Below are 27,123 nucleotides of genomic sequence, written 5' to 3'. Positions count from 1 at the left end.
TCAAAAGGCAGTAGATTGGTTCAGGGTTCAAAGCTGGGGACCCGCCGGTCCCTGCTTCCTGAAACTCTGCCTGTTTCATCTGACCTTGGTGAGCTTGCACCAATCCAGTCTGAACTGGTCCCACCCTTTCCAACCTGATGATTTAGTCTCATTTGCCAAGAACAACCAGCGTGGCCTCTGTCTCTCCTCTTAAGAAATTAGTTTCACAGAGAATGAGAAGTCAGGGCCTCTCAGATCTCTAAGATCTTTAGTATGATTTTGCCATAAATCACTTCCTTGATAACTTGCCCTGATGCGCTTTCTAGAATGTATAGTATATACTTGTCAGATGCCTTTCTAGCCTTAACCATATGCAGAACTTGCTCCTCTCCTCTGGCACTGTGTAGTAGAAACCCTGGCATGGAATCCTTACAACTCTCCATAGTATGACATGGAGCTTGCACAGCGCCAGCGGACTCTGTGCTTCTGACAGCACGTAGAATTCCTGAGCCTGCAAATGCTCAGCTGATCGCCATCTTGTCTCTATCTCTGCAGCCTGCCCCTGTCACAGTCCAGGGACGTTTGCCAAGCACTGGTTCGTACCTTCCTTCTCGGGTGCTGACACTGTATTTCTATGCATGGTTCTGGTTTCTGAAAGCACAGGGCTTTGTGAGGGTTCCTATAGGTAAGACAAAATGTCCATAGGGGCAAGATTTGAAGAACAGTGGTTCTTACTCGACCACAGATCCCAGAAAGCCCTAGACGAAGAAGAGATGCCGCCCTTGGATTTGCTGTCCCAAATGACCACTGCAGGGCCTTGGAGGAAGGATACTGAGGAAAGAAGTCAAGGGGCCTGTCGAGGTCAAGAAGAAGCCTGTGCCTCAGTGACAATGTGGCATTCACCCCCCTCTCTAGGAGCTGCCAGCTTCACAGGCCCCAGCAATGTTGACCCTGGCAAGAGAGGAGGATGCTATCAGCTCACAAGGTCTGAGCTTCAAGGCAAGAGCAGAGTGGCTGATAAACTATCTAAGTGGGACCTGGGAACTGCTCCCGGCACAGCACATGACCTCCCCCTCCACCACTACCCACTTTTCTCTGGCTGATCACAGCTGAGGCTATGTAGCTGGCCCAGCTCAGACCTCGTACCCGGGGCAGAGGGTGGGAGAAGACAGCCAGGCCATGCCCCCAAACACGAGCTGTCTGCATTTTCTTCCACATATACAGGGGAGGATCTCCTAAAGCCATGGTGCTTTATCTTTTGGGGTACAAGAGGCCCCTTTGAGACTCTGGTAAAAGCCAACGCTTTCTGCTCTGAAAAATGTAGCATCTAGCGTGCAGCTGAGGTATGAGTTTTAGCTCCCTCTGAGAACTGGTCGATACGCAGACAGCATCAGAGGATGGGAAAGCTACTTGGAGGCGGGGCAAGAAGTTGGCAAAAGCCTCTGGGGCCTTAGATGAAGGGGCTGGGGTGTTAACTAAGGTTAAACCCTGAGACGAAAGGGAAGGTAGGAAGCACCCTCTCTCAGAGACGGCCGACGGAATGAAAACGATGCCAGACCCCAAAACGGTGGCATCAGGTGTTAGCAGAGCATTTTCAGGTGGTCCTGACCTGATCACCTAGCCAGGGAAGAATCCAGAGGGAGACCAAAAACGTAACTCATGAAAGGCTTTGAGGTAACAAGAAGTATCTCCTTACCCCCCTTTCTCTTTGGGTCTTAGTGAATAAATTTAATAATTTTAACACAGAATGCTGAATTCAATGCATGGCCTTTAGGGTGCTAGACAGCTGTCAGACTTGGCCATTGTGACAGACAGTCACTAGGGTGGCTCCCACAATCCCTGCCTCCTGATCTTAATTTCCTTTGGGAACTCCCTCTCCTTGGGTGTAAGCAAGACCTTGCCTCTCTAACTGATGTGACAAGGTGATGGAATATCACTTCCTTGATTAGGTTATTTTATATATGAGTCCATTTTGCAAGCAGACTGTCCTTGTTGGCTGGATGAAATAAGTGACCATGTTGGGAAAATATATGTGGCAAGAAACTGGCAGAAGCCTCTAGGAGCTGGGAGCGGCTTCTAGGGGCTGAGGGCGAACTCCAGCCTGCAAAAAGCCAGGGCCCTTGGAGACATAACCACAGGGAATGAATTCCGCCAGCAACCTGAGTGAGCTTAGGGGCAGATCATTCCCCACTCAAGCATGCGAATGAGGCCTTAGCTCTGGCTGACACCTTGATTGCAGCCCGTGGATCCTAAACTGAAGACTGCTCGAGACTTCTTAGGAGCTGCAGCTGGACTCCTGATCCACAGAAACTGTGAAATAATTCATGTGTGTGGTTTTAAGACAGTAAATTTGTTAAACAGCAGTAGATAACTAATATGACCACAGACCGAGAAAGTAGCTAAAGGGCTTTCTGTACCTATGTTACAATGGTTAGGAGTGTCCATTTTAGTAGACAGAAGTAGAGAGGTGTCAGGATGTGGAAAAATGCTCTCTCTACTGTGTCTCTGGAGTTGTGGTAGCCGCCAGCCCCCGATAGACACACGGACCACCAAAATCAGTGAGTTATAGGAAATACACTCTTTATTCAGCCGGCTGGGTCTCCCAGGGGTACGCAGACCCCAAATTAAGCAGCCCTGAAATGTAGAGGTACAGGGTTTTTAAGCTCTAAACCCAATTTTTCATCCTGTTTGAACACACATGTCTATTTTTCTTCTTTTTACTGACCGTCAACCCACAGGTCGGTTGTGCAAGCAGCGGGTACAGAAGCAGAAAGCTTATTGTTAGAGAGAACATTATGTTCCCATGGGCGATAGCCAAACAGTAATTTTCCAGCCAGCACAGAGTCCCTGTGTTTGCTGTGAGTTTAGCATTTATAAAGTCCAGGACATTATGCCGAGAGAGGATTTTTTTTTTACTCCGTGAATTCATTTTATATCTTAAACCTTATCTCTGGAAACAACTACTGTGAAACATGATCCAGACTTCAAAGGACTCAGATTTGCTTCATCCTTAAAAGAACCCAAGATAAAGACAAGGAACATGCAGTTATTACTGATGGTTGCAAAAGCGGAGCTGGCAAAACTGGTCCAATATACAATCGTTGAAGACTTACCCTCACAGTCTCAGAGGAAAATGCTGGGCTGGATGAACCACTTAAGGAACCTCTTAAGTCTCAATATCAAGGCTTTTGAGAGGCTCAGAAGATGATGAATGATGGCCCATGTCTCTACATATCCCCTGTCTGGCCTTCAAGGCTACATGTGGGGATGGCAGACCCCATCTTTGGATGCCCCCACACTCTGTTGATAAAGATCGTATCTTCCATGACAAGTTCCTGGATGCGAAGACCCTGTGACTGACTTGGTTTATATAGAAGTCATCCAGGGAAAACTAGGATTCTTTGCGAGAGGTCAAAGAACATATTTCCTAGGCCCAGGGTAGGACAGCGCGGTACTGTGATTCAATAAGAAATACATCTTTTGGCTTTCCTCTCCAGCTCATGGCAAGAGCTCCTAAAACCTTTATAATTGCCTAAGTGACAAGAGTTATAGGAGCATGTGTTTTGTTATAATATTTGATTTTTTTCTTTAGCTCCTCAGACAACTCCAGATTGATAAAATTGAGAGAAGCATCTTTTATTACTCAAAGCAAGATCCTTTCAACCCCACCTGAATTTATGTTAATGAGATGACTTTTGGAAAGCCAGGGCAACTAACCAGTTCATTAGAGAGTTTGAATTTTCAGCCCCGCCCCTGACCTCCAGGGATGGGAGAGGGGCTGGAGGTTGAGCTAATTGCCAATGATTTAATCGGTCATGCCCGTGTAATGAAGCCTCTGTAAAAACCTTGACTGAAGGGATTTGGAGAGCCTCTGGGTTGGTGAACAACATGTGGAGGTCCCAGGAGGCCTGGCAAGAGCATAGAAGCTTAGCGCCCTTCCCTATACCTGGCCCTCTGTGTCTCTTCCACTTGGCTCTTCCTGAATTCAGTAAACTGGTAACAGGAAGTGAAACCCTTTCCTCAGTCTTGGGAGCCATCCTAGCAAATTCGCAAACCCAAGGACGGGGTGTGAGAACCCCTGATTTATAGCCAGTCAGTCAGAAGAAAGGGAAGGTCTGAACTCCCATTTGGTGTCTGAGTCTGGGCAGTCTTGTGGGAGTGATCCCTGAACCCCTGGGGGCTGCGCTAACTCTGGGTAGTTAGCGTCAGAGTTCAAATAAATAGTAGGACAACCAGTTGGTGTCCTCAGATAACTGTAGAATGGCTCCGTGTGGAAAACCCCCACATGGGGAGGGCAGAATTGTTGAGAGTAGAGGAAACAACATTTTCCTTTTAGGCAGAAATTTCTCCACTATGCCCATCCTGCCAGGCCCAGCCTGTTCTCCTGGAGCTCAGCCCACCGGAAGTCTGTCCACGACGGAGTGGAGTGTCGGGGACCCTGGAAGGCTGTCGGGGCTGAGCCTTCAAGGGTTGCTTCTCCGCTCCCTGCTCCTGAGCTTCTCCTCTGTCTGCGCAGGCTCCTCCTCCTGTCTGGCCCCCCGCTCCTCCATGTCCACTCCTGTGCCTTGTAGTCCTATACCCCTTCAGCAACTCTCTCTTTTCTCTTCCCTCCATGAGCAGACCGATGGCAAGGAGTCTTCCGAACTGCTCTTTTTAAGCCATTTATCAGGTTGTCGTTCTCTCTGCTTCTGGATGGCTCCTGGAGAGCCTTTCACAGGTCTCAGATTTTAGGGACCGGCCCATAGGACTTCACCTGGGCACTCTCTCCTTTTCCTAAATGTCCTCCTTGCTCTCCGGCCCTCCTGTCTCCCAGCCCTTCATCACCTGCCCCACCCCTGCCCAAGGGCTAATCCCAGTCCAGACACCCTAGGTTGAGGGATGGGTAATTCTAAAACTCACATTCACCTTCATGTGGGATCCTGTGCACCATGCTGGCCGCTAAGGGAAGGGGGAGCCAGTTCCTTCAACTTCTTAAGGGATCCTTCTTGATTCCTGCAGCATTAAGTACAAGTCAGCTGTTCCCAACAGTGGAAGTGGATAGAATGTCAGCACATAGCCAAAGATGGAAGCTTTTGGGGAGTTAGTAACAGGATAGACTTGTTCCGAGGAGCTGCACAGGAAAGAGCATAGCCACAGCAACCTGTCCCTGAGGTGAGGCAGAAACGAACACATCCGGTCTCTGCTGCATGGGCTCCCGGGCTCTGAGTGTGCCCTTTTCATCCCAGCCATATCAGGATCCTTGAGAGGCAAAAGTGAAGTACCACTTTTGGATCTTGGGAGGCTGGTGAGCATCCCGACTTCAAAAGGACACTTTGTCCTATCGCACCGTGCTTTCTTCAGACTATTTCATTTCTTTCTCACAGAAATCCTTTCAAACAGGTACTATTCTACACAATTTTTACCTAGCATGCTTGTCTTCCTGGTTCCTAGCTCAGTAATGAATACTTGTCTTTTGGATGGACTGCACACATTCAGCCATCAGAGAGCTCCTGGTCTAACGGGAAGGAGGATATAGGGGCAACAACAGCTTTGTGTCCTTGGAAAGAAGGGCCCATAGGAGTCTGGGTCCCTCGACCATGGGACACCAAAATAAAATTCAATGAGTAAGAGGTGTACTTGGGTAAGTACCTGCTTTGCGATCTGCATGAACTCCCCAAAAGTCTGAGAATCCCTGCTTTACAGGGAAAATGCTCTTTGCCTGAAAAAACAAAAGTCCAAGCACAGTTGTATTTCTCTGTCACTGTTTCTCCTTGTTTGGCTCCAACCATCATTAATTTTATAACTTAAACCAAGTACCTTCTATTTCACAGAGAAAGCTGTGGAAGTAGATAAGGGAGAACTGTCTTACACAAGCATTTTAGGAGAATAAAGCTCTGCAAAAAGAGACCACACATAGCACAACATTCTATAGACAAGACACATCCCTTTACATCTTTGAGTAGCAATCAGAGCTAAACACTGATTTAGCTCTAAAGCCAACGAAAGCGCTATTAAGAAATATTATAATCTAGTATATTAATACTCTATAGAGATAGACAAACATTTCACACTCATGCAGTGACAAAAATATAAAGGGCTTATATATTTTTAGTTTTCATAATTTCAGCTTTAGGTCAAGGACAATTGCAGAAACACAAGAGTCGCAAATTTAACCTTGTACAGGATACTAAAGAGCTGTTCTTCCCAATGGTCACAGAATTCATAAATGATTTGAGCTAAAAAGAGACAAATAGAAAAACAAAAAAAAGATGAACAAACCAGATTCTCTGTTGTCTTTCACTCAACAGAGAATAGATTTAAAAACCCATAAAACCAAATACTCTCATTGCTGCTATCATGGGGAAATTGTTTACAGGCCATGTAGGAACCAGAAAAAAAAAAAAACACAAAATCAGTAGAGAGACAAAAATAAAACTCAAGAAACAGGGAATTGGTAGAGTTAAAGTTCTATTGCTGCTTGGATTCCTCTGGAAATCTAGAAAGATGTGCCTGGGCTTATGTCAGGAGTGAGGTCCCTTTCTCTGGCATCACGGTTGACCTTGCTCTGTCACATAGATCCATTAGGCATCTCAGGGGATGACTTCCAATGTTATTAAACATTTTTCCTGAAAAAGAATAAATCGCTACTCTCATACAAATATAAAATAAGGGTAGGCTGTAGTTAACTCATTAATGAATGAGGGAATCAGTAAGATGTTACAATTGACTCAAAAAATTCCACACAGATACAGAGACACACACACACACACACACACACACACACACACACACACACACGGGAAAAACTCCAAAGTGGATTTTTTTAATAGATGAAAAATTGGCTTCTTGGTGAAGGGGATCAATTGTACCTCCACCAAATAAAATCCGTTTGCATTTGTATGGACGACAAGCAGCAAGAGCTTTATTGTGGACAAGTCAAAGTTTGAGATGAGATTTACATGTCCAATTGGAGATATTAAAATTTTAGCTGGATGTTCACACCTGGAGTGCAGAGGGTAAGTGCTTAGGTTTCACCTTTTTAAGGAAATACTTCTGCCCATCTTACCCCTGGATCCCACCTCATCACAAGACTATGTGCTCCTTCCCATAAACCATACGCTAACTTTTTTTAATGTAGCATCTACCACAGTGCATTGTAATTGCCTTTTTATATTTTTCTATATCTCCCCACCAGACGCTTAGCCACTTAGAAGAAGTACTATTTCTTATTCAGTGTAGAATCCCCAGCCCCCAGCACAGACCCTTACTAAAGGAAAAATTATGATAGATAGGGTTGCAAATGCATGGTTCTGCCATTCTGAGATCTACCTAAGTGTTTGATGAAGAACTTAATAATCCCATACTGACATCATGGTTCTGTGTGTGATATGGTGGAAAGCAGAGAAGCAAATTAAAATGATCCAAGTTTGTGATGAACTTTATGTACCTCCAATTCTGAGAAAATTAGTTAGCTAATTAACTAGTTAATTAATATCTTGGAATATCAGTAAAGCATTGACCAAGTAGATGAAGCCAGAGCTCACAGAAGTAGGAATGGCAATGCAGGAAAAGATGCTTCAGGAAAAAGAGAAAGTCAATATAAACATTCTGAGGCAAAAGAACAGGAAATGTTTGGGAAATCAGAGTTGATCAGCATCACTTGAGCCAGATGCATGGGAGCTAGTGGGAAGAAATGAGACTGGAGAGTAGGCAGGGGCTAAAATATTGAAGGTCTCATATGCAAATGATATTAGATTTTATGATGCAGGCAGTAAGAAGTTAACTGAAGACTTCTGATCAAGGGTGTGACACAGACTTAAAATGCTGATCAAAAGGTGAAACTAGGAGCAGAGCGAAAGCTGCTTGATTAATCTCATATCCTGCAACCTTGCTAAAAATCACGTATTAGTTTTAGTAGCTGTTTTGTGCATTCGATACATTTTCTACATGTTTTCTGCTAATGTCGATATCTTTTATTCTTTTTCTTACTTTTATTGTATTGGCTAGAACCTCCAGTACAGTGTGGAATAATTGATGTTCTTTATCAGGTTGAGGGAGTACCTCTCTATTTCTAATTATTGAAAACTTTTATGAAGAATGAATGTTAGGTCAAATGCTTTTTCTGTATCAATTGAAATGCTATTGTAATATAAATTCCATTTGGGATCATTCACTGTTAGTGTATAGGAAAGGAATAAATTGATCTTGTATCCTGCAACCTTGCTAAACTTTTTTTTTTTTAATTTCTGTGAGGGTTTTTTTTTTTGTGTGTGTGTGTGTGTGTGTACCAGTTTATGGACCAAAAAAGGGAGGGTTCTAAGGAAAGCAACCTCATAGGGTGATCTGATTATAAATTCCTAATTTGGCAGGTCTTGGTGTATAGGCAAGCCCCAGGCCTTTAACTTTTTAGTAAAAGGTTTATCTTTGCCTTAAGCAAGCTCTGTCCATTGTTTCTATGCATCCAGGTTGACACTCCTTTGAATTAAGTTGTAACCATCGAGAGAGCACTAATCTCAACTATCCTGTGATTCAATCCCTGCTTCGCTTCCTCCCACCTCCAAGTGATATTCCTTATTTTCTCTCCTTAATTTCAAATGCATAAAAGAAGCTGTAAAACTGTTATTTTCCAGAGCCTTTGAGATCTCGCTGCCTCGCATATCTCGTCAGTTCGGTTCAAACAAACTCGTATAAAAAGTCTCTACAGGTTAGGACCTTTCGTACATCGACAGCCTTTTACTTTTAACTTAATTGTGTCTTTGTATTTAAAATGTGTGTTTTCTCTAGATGCAAGGATAGCTGAGCCTTGCCATTCCATATTAATATTTTTTAAATTACACATCAATACATATGATAGGGGAGAGAAGGTGGAAGAGGGTGGACGTTTAATTGTTTAAAAAGCAGTCCAAGACTTACAGGACAACGGAATGGACCTACCTTTCATTACATCTCCCTCTAAGTATAACTAAAAGCCCTGGCTATCATATGTAAAACAAATACAAGCAGACATAAAAAGTTGGAGAGAAGAGGGCAGACTGGCTGGGTGAGAAACGTGAAGGGACGAAGAGGCACGAGTTAGTAGTTAGTTACAGGACAGTCGCGGGAACGTAGAGCACTTACGGCATGGGGAAACGGTCGGTATTATTGTAGAGGCAGATGGGTGCTACGGTCATTGGAAGGGTCACTTCACGAATTACATAAATGTCTAACCATTGTCCTGTATACCTGAAACTAATATAAAGTAGTAAAAAAATAAATTTTAAAAATTAAAAAAAAAAAGAAAGAAAGAAAGCGGTCTGGCTGGACATATCAGAATCTGAAGGAAAACGTGGGGATGAGTTCTTTGGGTTTTCTTTTTGCCTTATAAATTCCAGAGTCGATGCCGGAGAAGTGGGCAGTCTGGAGTTGCTAACGGGCACAGAAGGGAAAAAATGCCTCATGGAGTCTGCTCTCTGTAGCTAACCATTCAGGAAGAGGCAACCTAAGAAGACAGAAGGTTTTTAGGAAATAACCATTCTGCTGCAACGAAACACTACAGAAAAAAACTGTGGACCCGCCACACCTGCATCAGCAGATGTCAAGTGGGGAGACCAGGTGTCCACCCTCGCTGAGTACAAGGAGATGCCCCAATTGCCTCGCTGGGCGTTAGGTGGAATATAGTAAAGCGGAACTTAAGCTGTTGACCCAGCATATGCCATCGATCCTAGGCCTTCAGTGAACAGAAATGCAAACTTATAGTCACAAAAAGGCAGGTAATAAAGCTCATGGCACCCCTATTTATATAACAGCTCCAAAGTGGAAACAACCCAAATGTCCATAAAAATTCAAAAGAATTTTTTTAAATGTTGATTTTGCCATTCACTGGAATGTTAATACAGCAGCAAAACAAACTATGGCTGCGCGCAGCCACATGGACGAATCTCACGGATGCGGTGTCGAGAAAAAGTAGCCAGTCACCAAAAAAAGGACTCTGCGATTGAACTATATGTAATTCTAAAATGACAAAACTTATCTATAGTGTTAGAAGTGAGGGTCCTAGTTACCTTTGGGACTGGATAGGTAGTGACAGGAGAGGGCCTGGGGGTTCTGGGAACTGACAGATACTGTATCTTGATCCCAGGTAGTGGTTACACAAATGTTCGTTTCTATAAAAATGAATCCATCTGTACACAGAAGTTTTGTATAGCTATTATGTTATACTTTAATAAAAAATGATTAAGAATATCGGGATCTGGTAAGATTACATACGCATTTACCCTCACTAGAGTCAACACATCTGATACACGAGTGAATAAAGAAAGAGAAACAAGGCCGTAAATAAATATGTATGCACTTTTAAGTGAAAAGGGGGAAAATACCAAAACGAATGCTTTAAATTTTCTGTTGGGGATAGGAGAGGTATAAGTGATACATTTTTTTTTTTTTAATTACGAAGTCATTTTAGGTTCCCTGACATTTGTTATGAAAATGACAGCAAAACAGAAGCATTTACTAAAGTGAGTTTTAAAATATAAAATAAAGAACATTATCTATTAGTACAAAGCAGTCTTTCCAGGAAGTGTTGGAAAGTTTTCACACAATTATATGAATTACCACATGATCAAATCTCAATATAACAGAAATATTTTTGAATCTTTTATTAAAACACAAAGATTCTTAAAAATCACTCATTTCTCCTTTTCACACAGAATCCCATCTGTTTTAAGACTGAATAAATATGTTAGCACAGCAGTTCATTTCCAGAATTTAGTAAACATTACAAAATTAGTTTCAAATCTGTGACAAATAGTTAGCAATTTCCCCCCACAAAATACTCTATGCCTTAAGGGAAAAACTAGGAATTTTTAAACTATTGCATTATATATGTACAACCTATTTCACTGAATGGAAATCTATAATCCAGCCGTTGTGTATTTCTCAGCAAGACAACCAAACCCTCTTGCTTTTAATAATTTTGCTTTAATAAATGTGCTGAAAAATTTTAAGAGAAGTTATTATTTTAAGCGAAGGTATTTTGGCAGTAGTTTATTTAAAGGGAAAAAAAAAGAATGGAAATATTGACCAATCTTCCACCTGGAACCTTAACATCTCACCAGAGAAGTGAGAAAATGCGCTGCTACATCCACCTTGAACAAGCAGAGCTGCACGAGAGGAAAAGAGTCGAGGCGAGGAGAGGGCAGACGCATGGGAAGTTCAGTTCCTAAGCACAGTGTGGGTTCGCGGCAGTTTGTTTTATTATGTTTCACAATTCACATGTTTACAATTATTCTTTCACTTGTACCCAATGTTACTTTTTCAAAAAAACATCTCAGTATAGGTATATTTCTAAAAACCACATCTTTGGGGGGTGGGGAAGGAGCAGAGCCTGGCTCACACAGTTTCCACAGGAGAGGAAATGGAGACTCATGACAGAAATGACTTTGTCAGGATTCACAACTGGGAGCATCACTATGGCTAGAATTAATTTCTCTTCTAGGCGTGAAGCTTTTCCCACAAATCAAACCTCTAAAATCAGATTTTTACACTTGTACTTGTTTAAAAGAAATGTTTATTTCTAGCATGCCAGAGGCTCATGTTTAAATTCAAAAATGTAATCGAAAAAAGAATGAAGACAACATTTAATGTGTCATTTGGTATTTGCTAAGCTGGTGTCTTCTTTTCGGTTCTTTGGATCATGACTCATGACAGACCTAACCGAGGGGTCCAGGAATGAGACAAATGCTACCTGCAGGTTTGAGTAGAACTGAGAGGCCAGAGAGGCATAGAAAAACAGACTCAATAGAAAGGATTCCTCAATGGATAAGTGAGTATTTATGAATAGCAACCGCCCTTTTAGAATTAAGCTGGGAATGCAGGCTCCCTAACTTTTCCTATCTTTCACTTACATTCTAAGTGCTTATTCCTTATCGATTCAACACAATACTTCACGATTTTGTGAAGAAACTGGTAAGCGGTTACTCTGCTTACCCTGATAATACTAGATTATTCCTTTCAGATAATGAAAGTTCCAAAATGGAAAAATTCAAGAGAATTATTTTATCTCAATTTGGAATAGAACACAAATCATGAACAATAATACTTTAAACCTTAATAAAAACGAAATAACAGGCAGTTCACTTCTAAAGGAGCTGCTCTGTCTACTTAGTAATCATTCTCCCAGTTGAAAACAAACTTTAAGAAATAGGAGATATTTATTCTATATATCTCTTTTCTAAAAACATTTGGTAAATATAATTGTACTGTTTTAAGTGAGTTCTTTATATTAATTCAATACATTTTTATTATGTTAGAAAAAAAGGAATATGTGCCCCTTTAAGAACTTATAGGTATTTGTATAGAAAAACTCTGTCCTTCAAAAATCCCAGAAAGTGACTTTGGTGTTTTCAACCAATAAAAGTTTAACATTATTTGTTGTGATGTTCTTTGCAGCATTGTTTGTAATAGTGAAGGACTAGAAAGAATTTAAATATCCATCATTAGGAAAACAGGTAAATATCTTCATACACCCATACGATGAAAAGTTATTCAGCTTTTAAAATAAATGAGGTAGATCCAAATGAACTCATCCTGAAAAGCCTTGTAGGTTAAATGAAAAAGGCATGCTACACACACACACACACACACACACACACACACTACTACTACTACTACATATATATGTAAAATATGCAACCAATGATGATCACCTCTAAAGAGGGCAACTGAGAAACACACTTTTCACTGTATTTACCCATTCATACTGCTTGAATTTCACCATGAGTGTTTAAAAAATTTTTTTTTAATTGAGGTATAATTGATGTATAACATTATACTAGTTTTGGGTGTACAATGTAATGATTCAATATTAGTGTTGATCACCATAATAAGTCTACTTAACAACTGAAGATTTTTAAAATTAATTAAAAACTAAAAAAAAAAAGTAGGTAGAGACCTAAAATGGAACCTCAACATCTATGGTCATCAGCTAACAGAGAAAAACACCATACAGTATATGTTTTCATTTTTTGAAGATTTATGTTTTCATGTTGATACATAATCTCATGTACAGACATTGTGGTAGATGACCACTATACTGTAAACAAATTATTCTAGAAATAACCACTATTGACCAGGTAATGATCATAATAGTGTTGGCATCACCTACACAGGTACCATAAAAAATACAGAACAAAAACCTGCTGGATAAGTGTCAGGTTTTTATTCCTAGGAACCAGAGTTGGAGGTTCGGGGTGAATCTGGTATATTTAGCCACATCCCTGATGCAGACTAACTTGATCTAATTGTAAAGCTGGTTTTTAGCACTAATGATTTTTAGTTTTTATAAATTCTTTTAAGAATGTTCTATCATCAACACTCATTGGCACAGAGCATAACATTGGGTGGAAAAAAAGAGATCAACAACTGAGTCAAATAGTGACTCATAAAAGTCAGGTGTGAAGTTTTAGGTATTATCCCAAACAAGCATTTGACTATTTCTTTTTTTATGTATGTACAAGTGATTAAAATCTATGTCTAATCAAGTCTAAAGAAGTTCTTCAATAAGATATAAAATAAAAATTCCCAGTAATGTGAAAGCATTGAGTGTTTAATAGAAAGGATTTTTTTTTTTTTTAGTGGAACATAAAAATAATGGTGTTACAAATAATGGCACATTCTAATTACATATTTTTAAATTGTTTTTAATAATATGTTTTCTGAGTTCCTTGGATGTGAAAAAAATGGGAAACCATATCTCTCAGGGAGAAGGAACTTACTGTGGTTAATTCTTGCACACTACAAACTATCTTTAAACTTTTCTCAATCATCTATACATTTTAGATTTCTGAGTTACGTGAAGATTGCACTAAAGAGAGAACTGGGCAAAATGAATTTTTAAACTGTTTCATTTACAAATCAAAACAATTTTTTTCTTAGGAATGTCAAACAAAGATTATTGGCAAAGACTGTATCACTCATGCCTCAACATAAGGCAAAATTTTCTTCCAAAGTATCCTTTAGAAAGGCTTGCCTAATAGATAAGATAGCACAATGCCCATTATAATACTGCCAGCACTATCAGTAACTTAACAGAATGCTGTTTGTGGAAACATATTTTTAGCCTAAACTATCAGCAATGCTAATACCGGGTGCTGATAGAACAGACTCTAAAGAAGGAGGCAAATTAACAGATTTGCTAATGTTCCCAGAGATCAAAAAGCTACAATTTCAAGTGTTCAGTGTTCTTTAAAAATCACTGAGAGCAATACTGTAAATAATGTTGTGGCAATCACTGGATGGGTTGGTTTTGAATGCCCTGGTGTTATGCACAGGGGTACCTGTGGTTTGGGATAAAATTGCCACTGACATCATCATATTTTAAAAAAATACTGCATCTAATACAAATTGAAGGAAAAGACCATTTGCTGTTGATCTGTTAGACTGCAAAAATCAATGTCAAAATGGACTAAAGGGATTAACAAGTACATATTGGTAGTTACAAAATAGTCATGGGGATGTAAAGTACAGTGTAGGGAATATAGTCAATAATATTGTAATAACTATGTATGGTGTCAGGCGGGTACTAATTGGGGGATCACTTCATAAATTATATAAACATCTAACCACTATGCTGTACATGTGAAACTAATATGTATATATATATATATATATATATATATATATATATATATATATATATAAACAGCTATTATGTTTGGTGGCAAGAATTTCAAGTGATTCCTTTCTAAAACTTGACAATTTTGTCTTAGCACTACTTTTAGTTTTTTTAAAAAAGGTCTGACTATCTGATACTACATTATATAAGCATAGGGAGAATATAGACTTACACTATATTGTTAAAATCAGTTATCGACTGTGTTTAGAGAAGGCAACTTTTTTTCTCATTACATAACTATTGTTTAAGTTCTTAATAGAAACGTTTTTAATGAAAAAATTTTTAATGTTTTTTTTTTAAAACACTCATGCCCGTACCATAACATATAATAACAAATTGTCAATCTGGCCAAAGTGAGTTTAAAAAGTGCTATTAGACTCCACTCCCTTCTACAGGAAGTGTCCAAGCAGTGCAATAATATTTGCTGCCCAGGGCCTGTTTCTCAATTTTAAACAGTATATCTTGCTGACGGCCATCAGGCTGTGCTATCTGCAAAATGACACAAAGGGACATGGTCGCAATGTCACACAGAAAACACATTACCAGAATGAATAACTACATCGGTGGTCTGTGGAAATCTTCGAGATAAAAAACATCAGAGCAAGGTCAACCTTTGTATTCTTCCTTTTCTTATAAAATCAGAAACATACTTTTTGCGGTTAAACCCACACTTTCCTCTTCTCATATCATTTCTAAATTAACCTTTTCCCCCAACAGAAAGGAAAACTTTTTATAGTAAAACATCGAGTCATCTCCTGGGATCTCAAGATGTACACCAGATAGAAATTATTTAGATAGAAAGGATGACTCTAATTTTAGTCTTCATTAGAATGCAAAGATGTCAGTGAGTAAGAATTTTCCATATAATTCACAGCATTCACTGTTCTTTTACACATCTTTGAGCTTCTCCTGGAGGTCCATTTATAGATTTATAGAATCTATAGCCATTCTAGAACAAATGCCTCCAAAGGGCCCAAATTACAAGGTTACCCCAAAAATATGGTGGAAACACTGGAAGAATAGGGTCTAAGGGGAAGGGTCACTCAAGTCAATCACTTCTTCCCTTCTCATGGAAGGAAAAAATTTGTTCCTTTAACATAATTGAGAATAAATTAAGAGAGCTTAAGAACTGCTTTTCAAACTGTGAACAAGAAATAAATGAGCCTTAAAACCCAATTATCTATACAAATATTCGTAACGGCATTATTCATAACTAAAAAGAACAAACAACCTTCGATAGATGAACAAACAAAATGTGGTATGTCCACATAGTGGAATACTATTTAGCGATAAAATGAAGAACAAAAAGAAAAAAAAATGGAATACTAATCCATGCTACAACACGAACCTTGAAAACATTCTTCTAAGTGAAAAAAGCCGCTCACAGAAGACCACATATGGTCTGATTCCATTTATGTGAGAAGTGTCGAAAAGGCAAATCCGTAGCCACAGAAGTAACCTGATGGTTGCCTAGGGTGGGGAGAGCTAATACGCAGTTCTTTGTGGGATGTCGACATGGTCTAAAACCAGATTATAGTGATGGTCGCCCAACTCCATGAATATACTGAAACATATGTATACCGATTTTTACAATATATAAAATATCTCTCAATAAAGTTGTAAAAAAAAAAAGAACTCATTACTAGCTATTTGGTTTTAGAAAATAAAATGTAGAAAAGTAAGCTTAATTAGACTAAGAAAAAACTATATCAACATAACTATTAAATAATTTAATTATCTAGAAATTCTCCAGTTACAAGTCAGATTTTAAATCCAGTTATGCCTCCAAAAAAATTTACATTTCTACCTAGCAGTTAAAATTCCAAATACATAATGGTGTCATTAAACACATAATAAATGCCTTTTAATCTTTGACAGGTGTTTACTAATATACCTATGATTCATCTGTACAGTTTCATCTTCTAGTGATTTCACATGTAGCACATCCTGAGGTAGCTGGATATTTATGTATTTATACATTATATTTATACATTAATGGCTTCAAAGGGTTTAGAGTAACTCTTCTGAGGTCTCAATCTAAGAGTGCACAAAAAAGGCTATAATAAGCAGGTTCTCTTTAGAAAATAGTGTTTGGAACTGGCCTACCACAGTGGGCGGGAGCTGGAATAGGACGGCCGGTGACATTTTGAGATTCCCATCCCCATTTATTGAGTCAACCTGAAGGGTGGAGCCCAGAAACCTGTGGATTTAGACAAGATTTTCTGGGAGGCTGACATGGCCAGGTTAGGGACCTACACTCCTGCTAATTAGCACTTAGCTCACTAACAAGAAGGCAACCAAATAAAAGAGGTGCTACCCTTCATTGGTTACATCTTCTTTAATAGTCTTAATTTCCTACAGACATACTTTCTTACAGAAAAAAAAAAAAGTGATCATTTTTGAAGAAGTGTTAAAATCTCTTGAGCATTTTGAACATGGGCTTAATAAACACATCAAATATATTTTATGTTCTGATTGGATAATAAATGCTTTTTAATTTGGAGCTCATCTTTGGTAGTATGTAAAATGTGATCTTTGGTCTCTAGTCAAGAGAAAAATAGAGCCTTAGGAGTGATATTTAATTAAATTTAATTAAAACAAAGGTCACACACTTCCACCTTCCCAGAAATGGTTGCTTCATTTTAATTAAGGAAATGAAAACTATTAGGACTTAAGTGTTCATTCTGTAATATGTATGTTTGGACAAGTTTAGGCAAAGAGCCAAACTTTAGAAGTCCTATCACCAAACCGACAGCATTTTGAAAATGCTAGAGCCAATTCGATTTTCCATCTTCTACATGAGCTGCCAAAATTTCATCCAATCAGACCTTTGACTCCAATACTCTAGGTTCTTCAAAGTCTATAACCTTAGAGTCATTCCTGCCTTTCCTTCACGGCTGTCTGGGATTCACGAGCTCTTCTTTTTGATCCCTTCAGTTAGCTTGGGCACTCTGGTATGAAAACCATGGAAGTTCAACATTGTCCTCACAAACTCTGGAAGATCAAAATCATGTTTCCATCCCCGGTCCTTCTGAGCATTGGTGTCATCAAAGTTCACTGGCCAACTGTCCACTAGGAAAAGATATGAAAAGTAGCTTAAGTTTTTCAGGCTCTGGAGTTGCAAAAAGGTCTCCAACATTTTATATAAAGGTCTATCATATGAGGTACCACAAGAGGAATTCCTGCTTTCAAATGGCCCCTTTGAGCAGACCAGAGCAGTTGCTATGCACATATATAGTCTCCTTGTTAGATCAGAAGATTGTACTGCATGTCTGCTGTCAGGCACCGTGAGATGTCACATAGTATTAAGATCTCAAGCAAACTCATAAGGTAGGAATTTTATGTTCAAATGGTGCTCAGGCCACAGAGCGGCAGGCACAGTCACAGCATTTAAAAAAACCCAGGGCTGTTTTCATATTATGTCTGCTTGTTTTATGTTTAAACTGTAAAATGCCGACAAGCTATTTATTTGGAATGAAACTATCCCATCCACGTTAGATAGCACTTCCTAAAATTGCAGCATCTGCGGACTTAGGCTCAACAGCTCCTTCTCCAGAATGTGTCAAGACCCTTGAGAAGGTGCCATGCTCTCCTTATTCCCCACAGTTTATGTCGAGGGATTCACAGCACAGACCGAAGCCTAATTTGAGCTTTGAGGGGTTTGCAACGACGTACCAACCTATGGCCTGCTGCACAGAATCCACGTGTGGGTGATCTGAAATTCCAGTATGTGCCTGAGAACCTCCTGGGCCAGCTCCTCAGGGGAGAAGCTCAGGGCATTGACGCTGTAGGTCCTCATGGAGAGGGATGCCGCCGGGGCCTCCATGACTTCCAGGGCGGCTCTGAGGCAGTCATCGAGGTACATCACAGGGAGCCTTGTGCTAGGTTTCAGGTTGCACTCAAACTTGCCATTCTTTACAGCATCGTGGAAAATCTGCACTGCATAGTCTGAAAGAGAATCTTGTCTGTGGGTCCTGTTAGAACAAAATTGTGAACAAGCTTTGTGGATTAAGGCAGTGGTTCTCAAACAACTTAGTCTCAAAACATCTTTATGCTCTTAAAAAAAAAAACACTGAGGACTCCCCAAAGAGGTTCTACTAATGTGAATTATATCAATATTTACTATGTCAAAAATTAACTGAGAATTTTTAAAAAGATTATATTTTAAAATTCAATAATAAACTATTTTTCATATGTATGATATTTTTTATGAAAAAGAACACATTTTCCAAACAAAAGATTTAGTGAGAAGAATGGTGTGTTTCATGGTTTGAAAATCTCTTTGCTGTTTTAATGAGCGATTAATTGGGGTTCCCTGCCTGCTTCTGTATTGTTTGCTGTGCTATCGCACATCACATCACATAGCTTCTGAATAACTCCACGGTACACTCGAAAAGAGAGCAAAAAGGCACATGTGTCTTAGTATTGATATGAAAACAGTTTTGACCTCTTGGGTCTCTTGAAAGGGTCTCAAGGATCCCCAGGGGTTCCCCGTTCATATTTGGAACAGCACCAAAATAAGGCAAAAGCTTTTTAAAAGTAACCAAAACCTCCTTTAAAACCTTCCAGATTTTGTCAAGTATCTTTTATATTATTGCATCTGAGGACCGCTCATATGGAAACGAATTGTAATGTAAAAGTTACTGAATATAATGCATGCTTGAGTCCAAACTACTACTACTAATAATAGTAATAATAATAATGATGATGATGCTTATGTTCCTGTTAAATATGCAACGTATAGAGTCCATTTTAATAGAGCTTTCTATATTAATAAGTAAAGGTTGTATTCAAAGAAAGAGGCTATTTCTTATTTGCCATCTTCCTACATTGTGGGTAACAAATTTGTTTTTCATTCTTATCTGTTTTGTTCGCTTCCAGCACTGAGGGTGGCTGATCCTGAGCTGCATTTACAGCACCAGCAAAAGCTGCCCTGAGCGAGTGTAAGTCAACAGGATTCAAGGGGCTTTCTCAGATGCTCGTCCTGGAGAGGATGCAGAAACTCCAGTCAGCATAGAGCTAAAAGCGGCAGATCCATCACCACCCTTCCCTGTTTTGCATACATGGAAGTCTACCTTACATACAAATGAGACAGGAAACAACACATACCAGTTGTTCCTCTGCCAGGTTGGGATTCAGCTGAAATAATGCCGGGATATCTCAGGCATCGGAAATCTGACCCGAACCGGTAATAATACTACTACCAAAACCGGGAAAACTCACTTTTAAAATGAATCTTTACAATCAGATAGAGCAATACAAAGAAATAACGCCGTTTTCTGAAATAACCATCCCACGCAGTTATATTAAAATTCTCTTAAAGGAAAAGAAGACTCTAGGATTTCTAAGAGTCACTCATCATTTTTCTTTAATAACCCTTCCACTTTTAATCTTCAAGGAACCATCGTTCTCGGAATACATCGACATAGTAAATAATAAATCTGCCTGCGGTATGGATTTCCAACCTATCTTTGGAAAGGAGTCCCTGCTCGTTGTCCTACATGCTTCTCCATCAGCAGGTCCCTGCAATGCAGCATTGCAAAGAATCCAGGGAAGAACGGTGAGTGACATGTCAGCAACAACCATGATATATCAGCGGAAGGATCAGACACCACCTAAGTTTGCTATAGAATTATAAAGACAAAGAGTATTTAAAAAAAAAGGATGTTTGAAGTTTTTCGTAATACAAGGTTTTAAAATGGCCACCAATAACTAGTGATATTGGGAGATTGAAAGAATTGTGCAGTCTAAAGAAAAAGGGCAACAGATGCCGTTTGAGGGGCCTCTGGAAGTGGTGAATGTCACCGTGTGGCTGACGAGTTCTTACAGAGCTATCGTACCTGCCTTTTGGCACACACAATCAATTTATGAGCATTTCTGGGGGCTAGAATTGGGGGAGCAGCAAAGTCCCTCCAAAGATGAATCAGCAGGTGTCTGAGGCAAAAGGAATAGAAAAGGAAACCCTGAGCCATCTTGCCCAGCAATGTGTACTTCTCCCAAGAGCTCTGTGTGCACCTTGGACACCCCATAGATCGTCCTGGGTCTCTGAGTGCAGAGGTCGGGGGTTGGGTTCCAGGGAGAAGTGAGTCCAAAAGCTCCAATTGTGCTGGACACAAATAACCACAAATTGAGTTCTGAGGGAATGTCCAGAACATTATGCAATCCTGAAACCAATGGACAGTATCCCAATCTGAAAAGCCTCTTACTGAAGAACTGGAAAAACTAGTAAACAGGTCATTTTGGGCAAGATTCTGAGACTTATCAGTGATATTTACGGCTCTCGCCAAGGACACGTTTGCTTCTCCGACCGCACTGAGCAAAGCGCTATGTTGAAATAACCAGGTGATGCAGTGCTTTACCACCATCTCGTGAAGATTCTTGTAATCCACAATGTCGGAATAAATAAATGGGCCAGTGAGGAACACGGCGAAACCACAGAAGTGAAACATTTGGGGTCTGAAGAGCTAGGTGGACCTTCCCCCCTCCCTCGTTGACTTGTGGATTCCATCAGTACCCACAGGGTAGCCGAACTGCTCGGACGCCAGGTGGAATTTTTTTTATTGAAGATTCATCAACCCCAACCACCCCATAGTTGATAATAGCTGATATTTATATGGGATTTAGATTTACGGGCACTGTTCTAAGGGTCCTCTCTGTGTATTTAGCTCTCACACGGTCTTTGAGGAAACTGAGGCACAGAAAGGTGAAGAACTTGCCAGAACCAAGAAATGCGGCCGCAACCAGGCAACTGGCTCTAGCCGATGTTGTCACCAACCCCACACACAAAGTGATTTCACTTGCTTAAAATCCGCACATTTTAAAATGAATTAAAAAATGGGGTGAAGAAAACAACAAAAACTGTGGTATTGAAGAAGCGCAGATCACGAGTTCGTCACACCCGGTTAGGCTAGAGGTCGAGCCGATTTTGTTCCCCGTCAATTTTCCCCACTGACAGCAAATTACCACTCTTCCTCCCTGCAAGAAGATGACACTGAGCCAGGCAGGACGGGAAGACCTTACAGAAACGATTCTGAGCTAGCAGAAAACTTGACTAGAGGAGTTTGAGATTTTGTGTGTGTGTGTGTACAATAGTTTAAGCACAAGTCTATGCTGAAATATGAAGACCGATTTCTCCAAATCTTTAAAGCTCCTTTTCCTTATCACAGAACTTGATTGTGCTCATTTGCTTTTGAGCCAAGAAGTTAACTAAAAACTCAAAAAGACAGGAATCAATGCTTTTATTCCAAAGATACTACTCCGAATGATACCTAAAGATATCATTCCAAGATTTTACTCTTTATTCGGAAAAACTCTCCTGCTCTCAAGACACTTGAACAAGCAGCAGTGTTAATATAGACATATTTCAGAACTGTCAAGGACGAAAACATGTAATTTTCCTAAGTGACATAACGGTGCCTCGATAACTTCTCTTTCTTTAATTCACAAGCCTGGTTGGAAGCTGTCACACACGCCAATTCCATGACCTGCCCTTCCGACTGCGCTTTGAAAATGAAAGATAAAAACAAAAGCGAGGCATAATGATCTCTTACCACGATGGAAGATGCGATCAGAGGGTCTCCTCATGTCAGACGAAATCACATTGTCCTTTCCATATCGTTTCCTGAAAGGAAAATCAATATACATGAGTTGGTGCATCTAGGATATAATCAGTCCTATGAAAAAAAATCTTTCAAAGGAACTGTAATTTCCTGTCAGCCTGCAAAGCCCTCCTTTTATGCCTTTCCTCCCCCTTGTTCCTGAACACACGCACCTTCGGTTCCATCCACCCTCAGGCTTCCCTCTCCCTGCTCGTGGCCTCCTATTCCGTTTCTACCCTCACGCCATTATCATCCCTATATTTGCCACCACTGACTTCCTCGTACCCCTAAGCTTTCAACTCTCCCTCCTCATTCTTCTCTCCTGCCTTCTGATCCTTTCATCCCACTCTCTCCAAATCCCACACTGTCCCTTGTTAGTTTCTACGTGCACGTCCCTCTGCCCCCAAGACATCTGAAAATGGAGTGATTCGTTTGGAGTTATGCGCCTTACTCTGCCCGGATTAGAAAAGAGAGCGGGCAGCACATCGAGCCAAGGACCTGCAACGACGCCTGTATCAGGAGGCAAAACAAAATACATCCTAAACAGTCATTTAGGTATGAGTCCCTAAAAACAGAGAGGGGCAAGAGGGGAGAGAAAAGCTTAAACGGTCAAATGATGCTAAAGACAAGCTTACCATACCATAGAACTCAGATTTTAAATTTCAACTTTTAGGCCTCTTACCTCAGAAAGTTCGCGAGCCCCGCTCCAAGCTGGACAGGATCCCCTAGATGAAGTGAACAGAGTAAAAATTTAATCCAAATCTAACCCATGCAATTGTTCCCAGATGTAATGAAATAAGACTATATTTATAATCTTAGCTAATTAGGTCAAGCCCAGGTTGGCCTGATGGAATCGAATCACCTCCAAGCTAGGACAGAAATCAATACAGGGAATATTAGTTTCAGAGACAAAGCTCTCTCCAGCACAGAGGGGCTGAGGGGGAGCAAGGGTAAGGCAGCAGCACACTCACAAGAAAACTGGACGACCTCCTAGCTCCCCGAGCTGGGAGTTCACTCCCAGCTTTGCCTTCATTGTTTGATGGGCTCTGAAGCTTGCCTGCTACGGGTCACAAAATACTCAAAGTCAAACGTACTTGTTTGTATCAGTCTCTGGTGGGATTTTCCAGAAGCCCATCCTCCATTAGAACTGGAATAGGATATAAAAGGAGAAAGACATGGGACAAACCAAGGAATCGTTTGCAAAGAAGGGCAGACAACTGGAATGATAAAGAGCCATTAAGATAAACAAGATGGCATTAAAAATGCCGCTGACAGAAATGGGAGCGCTGGGGCGGGGGCTGGGGGAGCATTCGGGGGAACACAACCGTAAATTTCATCTGGGAGAAATGAATGGGGCAGGAAGATACAGAAAGCGGGATTTCCCTGTGAGCACTGGTTAGTTAACAAGGCCCTAAACCCAGGCTCACTGACGCTGACTTGGGCCTGGAAGTCGCTTCCTTAGTGCAGGAAGGAGGAAAGTGCGGAAGGGAATGGACTAACTTGAAACCCATTCGCAGCAGGAGAAGAGCAGGAGGCAGTGAAAGACACACGCACAAAAACTGTGAGGAACGTAGTACGAATCATGACGAGAAGCCGAGGGAAGAAAACCTGGCAAGGTGGAGGAAATGGAGCAGGTCAGTCAGATCACAGGTGGGCTTGGGCTGGCTGGAAGTACATGGGGGTGACGGTGAAGTCTGGCATAAGGTGGGTGTAGAATCAGGTTTTGGGTGAACACGGGGTAACAAGAATCGGGGAGCAAGTCTGACAAGGAGGAGACTGACGGCAACATGAGGTGGAGGGGGCGAGTTCCTCCAGGCAGGCCCTAGCTTATCCTCTCCAACGCACGGCTGCGCAGTCACTGCTAAGGATGAATGACATCGAGTTTGGGATGAGGAGTTTGGCCAAGGAAAGATGCTCCTGGCTCCAGAATCCGTGCTCTAGTCCCTGCACACTCCCTCCCTGTGAGCCTTCGCTCCCAGGCCGGTCCTTACAGGGAAGGGGAATGGAGTTCCACGGCAGCTTTTGGGCTCCCCGTTTCTTTCCTAGGACTTCTCTCAGACACTAAAAAATTATGGAAGGGAAACCAAGCGCTGGCTGGCAACGATGACCAAGTAAGGGATTGGGACTTGCAATGTTCTGGAGGAAGCCAAGGGTGGAAAAGGGAGTTTCCGATTAATACATGTCAGCTGGTGGACTGTGAGACATTCCAAAAACAAATACACAGCTACGCCAAAGCTGTACAGAAAAGAAAATAAGCTGCAAACGTGTAAAAAAAAAAAAAAAAAAAAAAAGGGCGGGGGGGACTCAACCTGTAATTAAGACACGTGGCTGGTCTCTTTCCAAGAAGAGAGTGGAAGTTGGCATCTGCTGGAATTTGCCAAGGAGAGGGGCCCAGGAACTGGCCGGGCAGGGCGACAGTCCCATAGCCACAAGCGGGGCTCGGCAGCAGCTGGCCCACGATTTGTCGTAGGATCCTAACGACTGGTGTTTTCTCTTCGAATCTCCTGTAAGAAAAAAAGAGCGGAGTTCATTATGTTACATTTTATTCTCCCAAGCCCTCAAAACGTAAACTCTCTAACCAAAATTAACCCTCATGAGCAAAACCGTGTTTTAGATTCATGAACTAAAGAGACTGCTGAGTATGCCAGTCAAGACCCTACCAAGAGCCAGGCCCTGTGAAAGGGGACAAAACTTTTCTCATGCAAAGTGCAGGCAAACGAATGCTGGCTGGAGATTTAGAATTGGAATTGCACAATGTTAACATCAACTGCGATCTAATGACAGAGCTCGCTGTATAGTACCCACCAGAAATACCAAGTCATTGGATCTTAGAGAAGGCTTTAAATTTTAGCGGCTGTTTATCAATCTGTCCACATGCCATCAGAGAACTCAAAGAGGTCCCAGGTTTAATAACACAGTGCCCTGTAAATCTCCTCCTAACATTCAGATATTATCTTTAGAATGAACCAGATTAGAAAAGCAAACGCTTAAGATGAAAAGGTCCCCAGCAATTTTTAATAAGCTATAATTAATTTCTGCTTTAAAGCAATCCCTTTAGAAAGGATCATTTAGAAAAACCATTTTTTTCCTTTCTTCCCAGATCATGTATATTCTATTTTAGTGTAGCTCCTTCTCATCATCGGCTTTACCCATGACCAACCATGAAATCAGTCTGGCCTCAAAAGGTCAAGATGGTTCAATCACACATGGCTTGAGACCAGACAATGCATGCTGGGCTTCCATTTCTCCCTTCCACCTCCCAACAATCAGACAAGCATGTCACAAGAGTACATCGGAGCCACACAGCTCGCTCTGCTGGTTCAAACAGCAAACTTTTCACCCTCTAACCTCAGGCCGACTGCACTCTGCACATAGCCCAATGGCCTTCACCTGTCAGTTGTAAGATTGCCAACAGAACCGGTTAGTGAACCTTCAGATCTGACTCTGCTGCCCCACTCCCTCAAAGGAGATGAACAGATGTCACCCATCTTATATTTTGCATCATGAAGAGAAAAGGTAAATCACAGTTGAAGGCATTTCCAGTTTAAGATATGAATTTAGCCTATTGCCATAGTCAACTCAGTGCCTTGAGGAGATAGAAAACAGTAATTCTAAATTAATATGCCAGACGTAGCAGGAGCTTTCTTGTAACCCCAAAACCCAGATATAGAAAACAAAAGGAAAAGATAACCTTCTGAAACATACGCTTTAACCCCCTTTTCCGAGCTATGGTGCTTTAGTTCTTTAGGACGCCGAAATAAGGCAGGTGGTATCCCAGAGACTTCCGTCGGGTCAGTGGCTTGGCTCACCAGGCCCCCAGTGTCAGATGCAGCCTATGAACCTCCTGGGGCCCTTTGTCCTGGCTCACTTTCCCAAATAAGCAGACGAGAACCCTCCAGTGGCACATCTCTGACTTTACGTTCCAGGTGACGATTGGAAGGGAGGCTCCAGGTGGGCCATGTTACAGGCGAGGCTCGAGGTTCTCTTCAAGCCTCCCTCGGAAGGCTTTGGGGAGATCATCCTTGCAGCTGTTGTTGACATTCAAATCCAGGTAAGAACTTTGATTCTTAAATTAACTTATTTCAGCAAGTTCAAGGGGGATGGTGAGGAAGCCAAGCTTGATTTATCAGAACACTTGAAACTCAAAGGCAATTCTCAGTTCCAAAAACAAAATAAGTGGAAAAGTTTGTTTGTTTTTCTTTTAAAGGTTGAGGAGATTGCCCATGAGGAAAAGGCAAACCCTGAAGATGTGAAATAGGTACAACTCTATCCATCTTCTCTTTCCCCACAGGGGCAAAGCACAGAGGAGGCACGAATCCTTAACTGAACACTAAACGTCTACAGTTTAACAATGCAGACAATTCACAATGGAGTTGGTCCTTCATATCTCACTACTGTTAATGGCTAACATTTGATGCTCACTATTTGTCACAAGCCTGGTGAGTGCTTCACTACACTATTGAATTTAACCATGGCAGCCACCAGGATCCAATGCTTAAGCACCAAGCAGTACTACTGCACCTATTATGGAATTGTTTTGATTAACAATGCATGGAAGTTAAAAACAAAAACAAAAACCACTTCCAACCATCTACAGCATATAGCTTTTCTAAGTCAAGGTTATAGTACTACTGCCAAATTCAAGTTAATACTCTTAAGGCAGCAAGTTTTCTGGTCTTAGGAGTCTTTTACACTCTTAAAAATTGAGGACTACATAAAGCTTTGTTTATATGGGTTGTATCTAACAATGTCTGCTGTATCAGAAAGCAAAACTGAGAAATATTTAACATCTTAATTCATTTGAAACCAACAAATGTTAACTTAAGCATATTTTCATAAAATAACTATATTTTCAAAAACAAAAATTTTGTGAATACCACTGTTTTAGATTTTGTACATCCCTTTGATGTCTGCCTT

The 27,123-nt window shown here is 40.9% G+C and overlaps 1 protein-coding gene across 1 annotated transcript; it reads right to left on the bottom strand.

Annotated features, from left to right (window-relative positions):
* Window positions 1-16,435: 16,435 nt before the first annotated feature.
* Window positions 16,436-26,113, bottom strand: LOC107518848 (L-threonine 3-dehydrogenase, mitochondrial-like). Its single transcript, XM_036233337.1, is given in 11 exon segments — window positions 16,436-17,680; window positions 18,288-18,314; window positions 18,317-18,556; window positions 19,718-19,808; window positions 20,600-20,775; window positions 20,874-21,025; window positions 22,164-22,229; window positions 22,889-22,931; window positions 24,516-24,553; window positions 24,555-24,710; window positions 26,016-26,113. Coding segments are annotated over 11 exon segments (1,251 nt in total). The 3' UTR covers window positions 16,436-17,516.
* Window positions 26,114-27,123: the final 1,010 nt, after the last annotated feature.

Source organism: Rousettus aegyptiacus, unplaced genomic scaffold, assembly GCF_014176215.1.
Source record: "Rousettus aegyptiacus isolate mRouAeg1 unplaced genomic scaffold, mRouAeg1.p scaffold_m13_p_16, whole genome shotgun sequence".
In the NCBI taxonomy this organism is placed as follows: domain Eukaryota; kingdom Metazoa; phylum Chordata; class Mammalia; order Chiroptera; family Pteropodidae; genus Rousettus; species Rousettus aegyptiacus.
The sequence above is the reverse complement of the archived record's forward strand: the minus strand, read 5'-3'. Positions and strand labels throughout refer to the sequence as shown.